Raw genomic sequence first — 13,949 nt, 5'->3', positions numbered from 1 at the left:
ACACGTTGGGATCCACTCTCCCAGCATGTAGCCCTAGTGGAAGTACAGGGCACCTTCCCAAAAGGCAAAACTGCAAGAAGCTTTGGACTTTACAAATGGATATGGGGCTTAAGTTTTTCTGGGAATACATCCATGAAACAAGATCCAAGCTGGCCAATTAGTTTCTTAGTGCCTCATATTTGCAATGAGTTGATGAAGTTCCTAAAATAAACAGCTCCTTAAGCTGCATTTTACTGGTCATTAAAAGTTTCCCATTTTTCTCTATGTGAAAAATATCTTTGCTGTTCTTTGGAGGAGAAAACGTACTCAAATATACACACAATGAGCAATTCTAGGCAACTACAAATACACATTAAAAATATTCCTCTTTCTCCATCTCAAAGCACATGAACTTATTCCTTACATATAGAAAGATTCTAGAAAGATTTTTTTTTAATAAAAATGTAGTTTCTTCCTATTGACTATTGTTCAGACTAAGGAATAAACGGAAAATTCATCGTGGTTAGTAACCAAAAATATTACAGTCTCATATATTCTAAAGATGGCCGCTCCTTATACTGCCTGTGTTAAAAGTGGCAGACAAATGTGCACTAAAAAAATAAAAACAATGAATTCTTTATTGATATCAGCCACAGGATGTTTTCTATCAATTTACTCCAAAACTACCTGTTTCCTACAGGAATCAAATGTCCAAACCAAGGAAGATTCTAGCAATTCTCTTTTATGCTGTCCACAATATCTTATTCGGATCAGTTTTACAGTCAATCACATTGATGAAACTGCAAGCACATATACYAAATTATATGATTACCCCTTAAAATAGGAATGAGGCTAACTTCAGTAATGAAATTTTGCTTTTCCTACGTTTAAATGATCTTTTTCACTAACTTTAGTTACTCCCCGATACATTCTTGCTAAACAACTACTCCATACTTTGTATTTAGATCCTTCWAATAGTAGTAGTGCTCTAAGGGATTATACTATATAGCTCAGCCAAATTATATATACATGCGGATCTTTAGATAAATCACTCAAAATCAGTCCCTCCCAAATCCTATGAAATTTCCCAGCATGAGCCTTAAATTGACTTAATTATAACTTTCCCTCTCCAGACAACCTTTGAAGTTTGCAATTAAAAACAAGCAAATACAACGAAACAGAGTTAGAATTAGATGTCTTTAACTCATTGACCCAAACTGCCCAAGCTTCAGCAAGTTGTTTCCAGCTCTATCAGCTGTGCTATGCTATGGCTGTATATAGGGCCACAGCTCASTGGCATTTTGCAACATGGGATGGTTATTACTATAAACCAGTGCTGAAAATGGTGGGTACAATAAAAAGAAGACTTCTATCCAAGGATTTCACAGGCTACAGTGTTTCCAAAGATGGTTTCTAATTCTTTGCCAGAAATTTTGCAGAAATAATCCACAGCAGCTGTAAAATGGGCTTTTCTATGTTCACATAATATTTGACATTGTTGACTGCCTGGCACATATACAAATACGTATTTAAGCTTGTAAGCCAGGCAGAACTTCACGTAGGTCTATACTCGGATCCAATGCATTCCCAAAATTGAAGGATATGATTTAGATGATGGAATCAAACCCTTTGAAAACTTAGACTTTATAAATTCCTCAGTCCATCAAAGATATAAACAATTGACTGTTCATCTTCCATTAATACTGGTACAAATCGGATGTGCACCACGTTGCTTAGTGCTCCACAAACAACAACAGAGCTGTCAAATTATTTGGCTGATGAATACCGAATATTTCCCAGTTCTCTTCATCTTCCCTCTCTCTCCACCCACRTTCTGAGAAGAGGGCCCATATCTTTCGGTAGATCATTTTAGGAAAGCAAAAGAGAGAAATAATTCTTGTATCTCCATTATGTGAGTTTCTAGCATATTTTTGTGTAAAAAGAGAGGAAAAAAAAGGAAAAGTATGTAGCATATTTATTTCTCCTATTGCAGAGCATGCTATGAAGAACACTTAGTCCATTTTTTCCCTTTCTGTTTCCCATTTTCAGAGCTACCATGGAAGTAAGCATGTTAAAATGAGGGCAAATTTATCCCATTCATACAGAGACCCAACTTAAAAAAAAAAAAAACTAAAAAAAACCTTATTTAAGAAAAAGCATTAAAATTCATTAAAAATGCAAATGTACTTCTACTTGGTGGATATTTATTCAGCTTTCGCTATTGCGTACAGTGATATTTCATTATAGGCAGCATAATTATCCCCAGAAACACTCTTTTTCACTAAGGTAGCAAATGAGTGATGGTTGGACAAGGTCACCTAGGAATCCATAGCAAACTAAGTAACTAAGCTCACAATTCAGCAAAAAATATTAAAAAGACATGCAATAATAAAAATGCATTTTAAAGTGCTACATTGACAGTTTTAAACATTTTCTTTCAGTATATGCTATGCAAATACTGATCCACACAAAAGAACTGGAAGGAAAGGTGACTATAAAGGGTAATGTAGTGTTATGGTTTATCCCTAAAAGTTGAATGCAGCATAGAAAGTAAACGAACAGTAAACAAAAGCAAATTATATTTTAAGTAATATTTCAGTTAAAACAACCTCCAACTTAATTTTTAAAAAATGTTTTAAGGCATTATTTAGATTGTAGTCTGTAAGGACATTTAAGAGATTGTTTTGAGCTCAACTGATTACACAACTTATGTAAATCCCAGACCATAGAGCACTGGGAAGTTCCACTTAGGTCATCATGATTACAAGAATATTTGAACAGTCTCAAGATAAAGTAGCCTCATGTGTGATCTTCTGACAAAATCTAAACACACAGAAGTTTTGAGTTGCAGTCCAAGCTTCATGAGGGCACGAGTTATATACTGTGTTTTCATATATAAGTTAAAATAAAACAAGACCCAAGAGAGCTTGAGAAAGCTGTAGAGCAAACGATGGTGAATGGACTGGAAGGACTTGAGCCTACAACCTCTATAAGGGAAGCTTTTCAGCGAATGGTGGTGCCTTTGTTCAACCCAAGCTACCCTACTTTATTTTCGACTCTTMATAGTGATACATATACACATCTGAATAATAAAGTTAAATTTATACAGAAACACCTTATTGATAAGATAAACAGCGTTCTTATCATCCAAGCCACACTAACAGCTACTCAGGCACAGGAAATTTAAAGCTGTTTAAAGAATGGAATATATTTAAATACTTGCTTAACTGTAACATTATCAAGTTGATATTGTTATAAGTTAAACATCATTATCATGTCTAAGAAATAAAAAAGCTATACAGATGTCTTTAAATGAAAAAATGGAAGCAAAAAAGCAGTAAGAGAAGCAAATATGRTGCTTTCATTCCCTTCTCTGCCAATTCCAAGTTGTTGGTAAAATTGCAAAAATTTTATATGATTTAAATATCATAAAATACTGCATTAAAATAAAAAAAAAGTTGAAGTGCTATTATTAAAAGATTTCTAGTGATGGTGGGAATCTGAAGGAAGAAGTTAGTGGGTACTGCTTTTATTTAAGGAACAAAGAATTACTGAAAAAACATCCCTGAAGAGGCTCCTATTGCATTTGGATAGAAATAGCTGAGAAGAACAGYCTGGCTGTAACAAAACTTATCTCAATAAAAGCTTAGATCAGGAACCAGTTACATGAAATGTGTTATTTTTTCCACTTCTTCCATGCTACAAAGTATGTCTGAAGTTGCTTATCTAACGGGAAGGTCAATCCAACAGATTAAGCACTAGTTTTCAACAAAATTTGAATACTCTGTTCCACCAAAAGCTTCCTGCATTACCATGGGCAAGCTGCTATCTGTGCATTCTGTGAATCAATTGAGAAAAAGTAACAGCATTTCTCCGATTTACAAAGGTACTATGAGCTGCTTATRTTCTATTAGCAACATAGGTCATATAAATAACTCAGGTCGGTAGTCATAAAAATACAAGTGTGTGTGTATGGATTTATATATATATTGTATGGATTTATAAATATATATATATGTATAAATACCTGGCTTAGACTCAGAAAATGTATAGTTAAAAAAAAAAAAAAAGCACAAAAACAAAAAGAAAACCAGATTTTTCTCTGCACTAAGCACATCTTACAAAAAGAATATCAGATTAGACCAGATTTTGTAGTACTGTTTAAAAAGGTTGATCCTATGAAAGGCACTTTGGTATTGAACCAGCTTTGCCCCAGAAAACCACCTCAGTGTAAGTTCTCATTGAAGAGCGCAGTGACAGGGCAGAAGGCAGCGGCGGTCCTGCGCAGAGGGCCCTTGGCCCTGCACACTTGCTCACCCTGCTGAAGCAGGTCTGGGGTGTTTTGGGCACCTGGTGATCTAGTAACAGGCTGGGCTGTCACACACAGCCTGACTTGACCAGATTTCACAGAATCACAGACTGGTTGAGGTTGGAGGGGACCTCTAGAGATCACCCAGTGCAACCCCCTGCTCCAGCAGGGACACCCAGAGCACGGGGCACAGGGTGGCAGCCAGGCGGCTTTGGAAGATCTCCAGAGAAGGAGACTCCATATGAATAGGATTAAATTTGTTACAATTTTTTTGAAAGATTTGAGATACCAACATGAACATATCTTATGCATTGGTTCTTTGCATGAAGCATTGCTACGTGGCCCAGTAGCTAAGTTTTTTGTATCTAACAATAATATAGGCTGAGTTGTTTTGTTACTAACCTAAGAAGAAACCTAGCCAGTCAACTGCTTAAAATAAACACTTTTAAAGCAAAAAAGGCAACATTGTATTTTACTATATTGTTAATCCTATGCTCACACATTCAGCAGTGTATCTATCCAGTTTCACCTATAACATGTTACATGAGTGCTCAACATTTAAAAAGAAAATTGATTATTTGTGATAATTAACAGGAAGCTTATTAAACTATACTTTAATTACACCACCACTTTCTCATATATTAAAAGAATGTGTTGAAAATGGCATCATGTATATCATTAAATTGTTTTTCCTTCACTTTCTGACCTTTGACTTAACATATTTTGTTCCTTCAAGCTGTAATTCATCAAGGCTACCTCTTCAATTGCATTTCATTAACAACTACAGTATTACATCCTTAACTAAGGCTCACAGGAAAACATACTTCTGTTTATAAAGGACTTGATGCTTTCACTCACATTCAGGTTTGAGCAAAGTCTATTCAAGGATCTTGGTTCTAACGCAGTGGCAAAAAAAAAAAAAATATTAGAAAGCATAATGATGACCGGATGCAGTAACACCTTAAACGTTCAGATTGGATTATTCATTCCAACCTAAGAAACAGGATGATTATCAAATGCTAAAGATAAAAATCATTAAGCTAAAAACATAACTTGAATAGCATACTACTGCAAATTGTGACCTTGCAATTTTATTTTAGCATTTTTCACTAAATTGAAAGTGAATTATAAATAATTACTGAAGAGATTTGTTTTTGTGCTTTTCTTTTTAGTTTGCCAACGAGATGAGTATGTTAYAGCAATGTAGAGTATTGCTTCAGTAGGATCACTGTAATAATGTGCCATACTTATAAATGCTTCCATAAAACATATCCTCCCATATCTCTCATTGTTCAAATTAAACATCAAACTGAAGAAAAAAAACAAAACAAGAAAACAAACCACTCCCACACATCATAYTATTAGCCTCCTTAAAATCTCTGCTTCATTAGCCTTGTTAGAGGACTAGTCTCTAACCAATCCTACCTAACAAAAACAATCCCTAGTAAAGGGCAACAATATTTTTTGGTAATGTACTAACAACTAGCAGCAGAGGGTAGAAGCAAAGGAAAAATATGCCATGTTGTTTCATGAAACTGCCACCCTCTGCTAATTCTTACATTTAAGCACTTCTTTACGGAAAACTCTTCAAACGACCCACAAACCACAATGCTTCTCTTGTACTTTTTYAAGAGCTGAATATAGTAAGAAATAAAAAGCCACAAAGTTGAAAGCTTCTTCTGTTGTTTAAACATACACATTCACAGACTTTTCACTGTTTCATGTTAAAAAAAAAATTAAGTTTCCATAATACCCCTTAGATCTATAATAACATGCTTGCCTACACAAACAACCTTGAAAATTAAATTTCATTCCATGCAAATCATACACTAAATGTTGCCTTTATCATCCTTCAGATGTCATCAATGAAACTAGAGAATAGGCTACGGTCTTCTGCACCCAAACGGAACAGGCATTGAGCACTGCAACTACTTCTTTCTTGCTTTATGATCCTACCTATCATAATCATTATATACTTACCTTTGACAGTTCCATTCCAGGTCCACACTGTTTGCAGAGGACACAATTCCCAGCATGGTCCTTAAATTCTTGCTCTCTGCAGTCTCCAGTCTCACCAATTACCCTACTTAACTTCAGGAAATAAATAAATAAAGTAAAATACATTTTATGTAAACTTTGAGCAAGCGTATCTTCTCTAAATCAGATCTTTAAATTCATGCTKTTTCTTAAAAAGACTATAAATTAAATGACTATAGGCTTCCATCACAGAAATGGCTCTCCACTATTGCTGCTAATTACTACTTTGCCTAATATTTTTTTCAGAAAGACCAAAGTCTTTCTGATAGCTAAGAAGACTTAATTACCTTTAGTCCTAGGACTTGTCTCTGCAAGTCAGTGTTTAAGTACACTTAGGAGGCAATATAATTGTGTACTATGCTTTGTTAAGTGGATAAACCCAAAACTTCAAACTATGTATACCTTGCCTTACCTATGTATACCTAACGGATGGTCACTGTTTAGTGCACAGGAACCCTGCCATCTCCATAGCACTCTATTCATTTATATTTTCTGTCYCCAAAAGATATGAAGAGCCCCATGAAATAGATTCCTTTTAACTGCTGCTATTTTTAATAATTTGGTCAAAGTCACTGTTAAATTGATAAAATGCATACATAATAGTCTGTGCAAATGAGCTTAAGACTTTGACTATTACCAGCAAACTACAAAAAAAAGGACAATGCTCCTGTGTCAAACAAAAGGACTTTTCAACATACATTTTGAAGAAAAATGTTAATTATTTACTTACTGAATATGCTAGTAAAATAATAACCATCTTCAATTTATCTTCTCCAAGTAATCCTTTGGTGTCCATTTCTTCCAATTAAACTTTTCTCCCTTCAGAAGAATTAGAATACAAAAAGAAAAAAAAAACCCTATTTATAGGTCATAATGGTTTATATCTTAACAAAGTCATATATCCACTGTACTTTATATATTCCAGCACATCAAAACATGTTTTTAATGCCATTAAAATACTTCAGGTATATGCTCGCTATGTAGCCTCCAGGAATTTATTTCAGAAATTTTGTCCTTTTTTAGGAGGCAAGGCTAAAAAGACTAAGTTTCTATAGTTTTATTTTCCATCAAAGAATTTTTAATAAACTCCATTCCCAAGATGATACTGCTACCAGCCTATATAGGAGAATCTCAACATTTGTACATGCAGCATTTTCTGACACTCAGTGTTGAAGTCTAATGTTCCTTGCTTGCTTGTTAGATGCCACCTAACACAAAAATAATAGACCCACTACAGGCAACGCGTCAGTTTGCAGCTTTACTCTAAGTCTACTGAAATYAGCACTAGTCCTACAAGGAGGTTTTGGTCAGGTTTTATGTGAAGGCAAGTTGTCAATTTGGCAATTTCCTCAAATATGCAGCTTACCAGCCAAAACTCAGGAGCTGACCACATGGATGCTCCTTCTGTGTCACRTTGTGGAGCAGGATAGGATGTACCTAGTGGCTCAGGTAAGTTTTTTATTGTTCCACAAGAAACTTGGAGCAGTCACAAGAGCTGTTTCACTGCCTTAGCTCAGGCATTTTAACTTCTTAAGGCGTGCTAACATGATTGCTAGGATCAGGTAGGCAATCATAGGCTGTTCAATACTGAAGACGCTTTAAACAGCACAATCAAATTCTGTCCTGCCTCAGAAATTTTCACCATTCTCAGAAAAGGGAGGAAAAAAAAGTCCTTAAAGCCTTGCTTGGAATGTTAAAAAAAYAAATGATGAAGCAAACTCAAAGGGAAACAATTTGAATCTGTCACGGAATGGAAGAGCTAACTTGGAATTACATTTTTTAGATTAGCAAAAGCATAGTCATCATTAAAAATGCTATGCTCGGCCAACAAAACTTCTCCTCTGTTGAGCTTCCTCTGATTTATCGGAGCCTTAATGTTTATTTTTTTCTCATTCTTTGGTTTTGTAAGTTATCTGGCAATACAAGTGTAACTTTCTGTACAGCAACAAGAACAAATTAAGTAAATCCAGCTTACATAAAGGSCTATTTTGATTACAAGAGAGCAAGAATTTGATCCTAATTTGCCTACATTATAGGACCATTTCTTTCAGCTACATGATGTGAAAAATAATGTTTAGACCATTTTTAGCTTAATTCAGAGCTTCAGTACTTGATGTTCAATCAGAACAACTTAAAAGTGAAGATTAACCATTTATATTATTTAGGAGTAGAAGAGATCAACAAAAGTTTAAAAAATGATTAAGGACAGCTGCACAATATTTTACAATAAGAAGCAAAAGAAAGCATGGTAAACTATAAAAATATAATAATCAAAAAGGGCAGAAATTGTAATTAAAATATGAATTTCAGTTTTTTTTGCAAGGACACTCTAGGTAATGAGTTCTAATTGATAAGAACTACACAAGCAGCACTATTGGTAGCTTTTCAGACATATTACTCTTCAAAGAGTAAAAATAGCTAGCTAAAATCTGCTCCCCGCCAACAAAAATACCAAAAAAAAAAGTTTTTAAGAAAAGTTTCCAAGAAAAGAAATGCTAATTTTGTATAGTTATTTCTTAGTTAATGATAGTAATTGCCAATGAAATCAGGTTATATGCATGTCCAGACAGACAATAGGAGAGATACTTCTAGTAATACAAAATATTCCTAGCCATACAAGCACACACAGATATAGAGAGGATACATTTTCAAAGCTAAGGAATAAACAGAAAAATGTGAACTCAGAAATCTCAAAGAATTTTGGATGATCTAAATGGAACAGTTTGATGTAAAAAGTGCTATAAAACAAACTGAAATTGGAAAAGGAGTATCAACATACTTCAAAAGTTAGTAACCCCACAGAGTTGGTATGAGATGCTCCAGGGCTACTGCAACAGGGAAAATTAAAAACACCTTGGAAGAAAACAGTTCTAGCTATAGCATAGATCAAACAGTGGACAGAAATAGTAAGACTACTTTTAAAGAAATACAAGTGTTTAATGAAGAGTCTGTGAGCTATGTTTAGAAATAACAAGATGGGAAAAGCACACCATATAAAGATAAGGTATCCTTTGCCCGATTAGTGAGGATCTGCTAAGTTTGGTTAGGTTAGACCTAAAGCAAACYGTAGACTTTGCACCTCACTAACCTTGAGGAGGAGTGGGAAAGGCTGAAGCCTGCTGTTATTCATTTTTTTTTAACATTTAGAAATGCTACAGAGATTCAAGTATGATGAGGTTTTAAAATATTTTAAAATGACAACTGAAGAATAGAAATGTAATAAATATCTTTTGGCACAATATTATGGGGGAAAATATGTTTTTTGATCAAAAAGATGAGATAGCAAAGAGATTTGGGGGGGAAGGGCAGCAATAATGATATGAAGTAAGTATTAATTCAGAGTATCATACTAAAASTAAAGGCATTTGGGAGACAAACCCTACTGATTTCTTGAAAACCATATTATGGTAGTCCTGTGGAACAAAATATTCTTTCTATATTTTCTTATTTGCTATAGGAAGCAAAACATTACATAAGTGCGAAGTTGAAAAAAGAGATGTAACTTTGTGTTGCTTAGAACTGAATGCCAAGTGACTATTCTAAGCTGTATGAATTTATATTGATCATATATATTAATAATATTCTTGAGATGTAAAACAACATAGTTSTAATTTATGTTCATATATGCATAATACTATCAAAAACTCAAAAATTGGAGTATTTATATGGTTAGAAGTAGAAACACAACAAGTTTATATTTTTATTTCCAGTTTGATCAGAAATTATCAATACAAATGATTTTACTGAGTTACATTAAGCCTCATGAACTGCAATATTGCAGTGCAATATTACTGTGGCATAATCTAAACAGTCCATGATTTTTTTTGAGCAATCCATTTAAGGTATGGAAAAATAAAGAAAATTAAGAACAGCCTGATTTATCAGCTGGCAACAGCAGTATTTGACATATTATTGCAGTAAAATGACATTAACTTAYGAAGTCTCACTCATCCAATACATTTTCCACTATGTAATAACCTGTAACTTAAGTATTTTAGGTAACATATAAGCAATTTATTGAAATCAGTATTGAAATGAAGTTAATGATAGATTTTTACTTTTTTTTGTAATATTCTATAGTCATAACTGGATTAAAATAAATGTGAATTCTTAAAGTAGCTAGTAAAGAAGGAAAGCCAAATTATGGTCCGGCTGACAGTAACTCATGGAATTGCTATAGCTGTTAYAAGGTGATCTTGCAGCCTAAAATTCAAAGATTTATAGAACGTAGCATATGTAGAGGCAAACTATACTGGAACAACATATTTCTGTTGACTTAGCTGTGAACATTTATTGCAACTCTGAAATATTTTCTATCAAAAAAAAAAAAAAAAATTCTACTGCCAAATCCAACACCTTCAAACATCAGGAGTTCCAAAATACTAAAATCCAGAGGAGATCTCCAAAATCAAGCATTCTAGAATTGGCATCAAACTATCATGGGCTTTTCCAAGTCCAAATCATCCAAGTCAGTTTACTAGGCTTCACAATTGCTGACTTATCATTACACATACGATGCAATCTCACAGCTTGAAGACTATGATAAATTATCTGGAAGATATGAGATGTCTTTTATAATTCACATTCAGGTCTTCTAAATACCTGGGCCTTAAACTTCACTGCACTTGAAGCACTGAAGTTTGGGCAAAGGCCATGCAGACCTTTTCAGGGATATATATGATTGTGTGAGATATTGTAGGACACAATTGTGCTTATTATCCTACTACAAAGGAAAAACAAAGGTGACACATATGAAGAAAGAATAGGGGGAGAAAAAGGGGGAAAAAAAGTGTACAAGACCTCCCTTAAAGGTACAAAAGAGTAAAATACTGCTTCCATAATAACATTTTGATAAAAATAATACAAGAAGCTAAAGCATATTAATAACTCATTGCACTGGAAGCAAATCCCCAAGGAGGCGTAATTATGCCAACTGCTTGTTTCCTGTTTCTGTCTTTGGTTTGGTTAAAAGCTCTGCTTAAAAAGCAGACATTGCAGCATTTAATAATAGGTYGCCACGGGGCAAATTTGTTCGTTCTTGATATCAAATGGCATTACATTCATGTCAGTTGGACACAAGCCATTTTTCTTATATGTATTCAAGTAAAAACTAGAGGTTTTTTTTTTTGCCTCTAGAATGTGTGCCTCCAAATTCAAGTCCAGTGCATTTAAAGGTTATTTCTCCCTGATCAAATGCTGATATTTATAACAGTAAGTTCAGATATTTTACTTTATTAAATGAAATAAAGCTGCGGACACGTGTTTTGAGGTCAGTAATTCATTCCACATGCATCCTTTTAGTTTAAGAGTCACAAGGTAGCCCAAAATATATCAAGAAAAACAAGCAAAGGTCACACACTCAAAATATAGTTCTCCCATYCTGAAACATGGTTGCATAGTTTTAAGATTATGCATGGGCACATGCATGCATACAGGAAGGCAACAATAAATTAGAAATATATAATAATGTATAATGGAAGTAAAGAACATCCAACCTTCCTGGTTCCTATAATCTACTACCACTCAAAAATTCTTATATTTACTTACTACTTCTATTTCTCAGTCAATTTGCCAGAGAAAAATTTACTTCCCTATAAAAAAGAGAGAAATTTTGCTATGAAAGACACGTCATCTCATGACTCAATAGTAGCACAATGAAACAGAGGCCTGTTGGCCATATTCTCATGCATAGAAACATCAAAACTTTGAAGCCAGCATCAAGAATCTTGCAAGGAAAGCTACAGAAGGGGTGAAGAGTTCCAACTTCCAAACGGCTCCACTTTCCTAGATCTTACAAATGTCCCACATCTGAATTGATGCTCACACTCGTTGGCCACTTTTCCTGCTCTGCGTAACACTGAGGAAGGGTGGCCTGTGAGCTTCTGGATAAAATGTAGAGGCCTGAAAACGCAGCAACCTCATCTTGCCAGAGGTCTCTGGTACCACTGGATAGGAGAATTCCTGCTCCCTTCCAAGGGCTCTGCTTTCCACCTGCAGCTGCCAAGTGCGTGCWTGAAATGACAACGAGAGCCAGATGGTGTCAGCAGCACCAGCRCCCCATGGACAAGAGGTGGGAGAAGGGAAAGTACTTGGCATGGCTGGGATGAGAACTGGAACAGCATGGGATATATAAAGTAATTTTTTTTTTTTATCTATTTTACATGCTAGGGGAGGAGAAAGGAGGTTTCCACATAACTGGGGAACATTTGTGATCCATATGGGTACCATATGCTTTGACTCATATCAACTGAAGTACCTACTTTACAGAAGTAACACAAATAATAATAATTTAATTCCCTACTTCATGACATCTCCACAGTGTCTTTACTATCATATACTGTACTTACAGAAGCTACGATAGCCCAGTGTGAACAAAAGGGTATAATCAGCGAAATTTGAGAACAACCTCCGTAGTTCATCCTTGGGTTTGCTACCTGCAAGTGCTATTTCCAATCCATGTGGGTAAAGTGATGTAAAATGGCTAATCATCTATGTTCTTCCACATATCCTGACCAACATATTTAAATATAAAGAGTGAAAAATGAAGTATTTACAGTCCACAACTAAGACATCCATATTCCATTTTATACCAACATGTAGCGTTTGTTCTTTTCCAAAAGAGCTTTTAAGGATCGTAAATTATAAAACACTGAGCTGGTTAACATATTGCAATGTTAATGTGCTACACTTAGACAAGTCGCCCTTTAACCATTTCAGAGGCTATACAAGGTTTTAAAAGGCAAAGATATAAGAGACTTTCACCAGCATTCTCTCTTTTTAAGGTCACAACTGCAAACACCGAACGTGGAAACATAAAAGTAGTTTATTACCTCCTTAATTGTCAATGTAAACATCTTACTGCTGAACTAGTAAAGTCAATAACAGCGCAACTATGAAATATTACTAATTACTGTAACAAAATCAGATGACTTCTGCATTAAAAAGCTTTGACTATGCAGTAAAGACTTTCCAGTTAATGCATCCAACATGTCTTAAACGGGATGGTGAAAGCGTGCTTGAAGGAGATTACGGAGCACTTAACAAACCTGCTCGCAGACTGCATCACTCTGCCACTTCTGCTCATTCTCAAAGCTACTGGACTCCCCGCTTAATTACACAAAAACACTCACATAAAGTAACATTGCGTGTGAAAACAGTGGAGAGGCATTAACTACAAAGAGTTTCCATGACTTTCAAGTGAAATAAAGCCCACCCTCCCCCCCCCAGCCCAAGGGAGGATTAATAAGGCCAGACATCACGAAAGGAAGTTAAACAATCAAAAGCTTTTTTTCTTCTTCTTTTTTTTTTCTTTTCCTCTCCCCCAGAAGAGCCGTAATTGGGGCTTTTCAGCCACGAGGAAAAGCGAGCGGCTTCCCTCTCCTCTCCCACGGCAGCCCCGCGTTGCTGAAGGCAAAGGGCAGCCCGGAGCCCCCCGGGAGCGAGGGCAGAGGCTGCCCCGGTGCATCCCGCATAGGCGGGAGCCGCTGCCGCCTCCTCCCTGCCCGCCCTCCCGCCACGGAGCCGCGCAGGATCCCACGGAGCGGCCGCCGGGGACGAGCCCGGGGGCCCCGCGCACCCACCTGCCGCCCCGAGGCGGCTCCGGCGCCGCGGCCGCCTCTGCCCA

General features: G+C 35.8%; 1 protein-coding gene across 1 annotated transcript in view; it reads right to left on the bottom strand.

The window, feature by feature from the left end:
* TNFRSF19 (TNF receptor superfamily member 19) overlaps positions 1-13,949 on the bottom strand; it is a 48,199-nt gene that overhangs the window by 29,682 nt on the left and 4,568 nt on the right. Inside the window, exons 2-3 of the mRNA XM_026049851.1 lie at positions 7,056-7,144; positions 6,269-6,379 (exon numbers count right to left, since the gene is read on the bottom strand). Coding sequence (XP_025905636.1) covers positions 6,269-6,379; positions 7,056-7,121 — 177 coding nt within the window. The 5' untranslated portion in view covers positions 7,122-7,144. The remainder of the gene's footprint in view (positions 1-6,268; positions 6,380-7,055; positions 7,145-13,949) is intronic.

This window comes from Nothoprocta perdicaria, unplaced genomic scaffold, assembly GCF_003342845.1.
Source record: "Nothoprocta perdicaria isolate Ctin4 unplaced genomic scaffold, notPer1 scaffold_62, whole genome shotgun sequence".
NCBI classification, from domain to species: Eukaryota; Metazoa; Chordata; class Aves; order Tinamiformes; family Tinamidae; genus Nothoprocta; species Nothoprocta perdicaria.
This window is presented reverse-complemented; position numbering and strand designations above follow the sequence as displayed.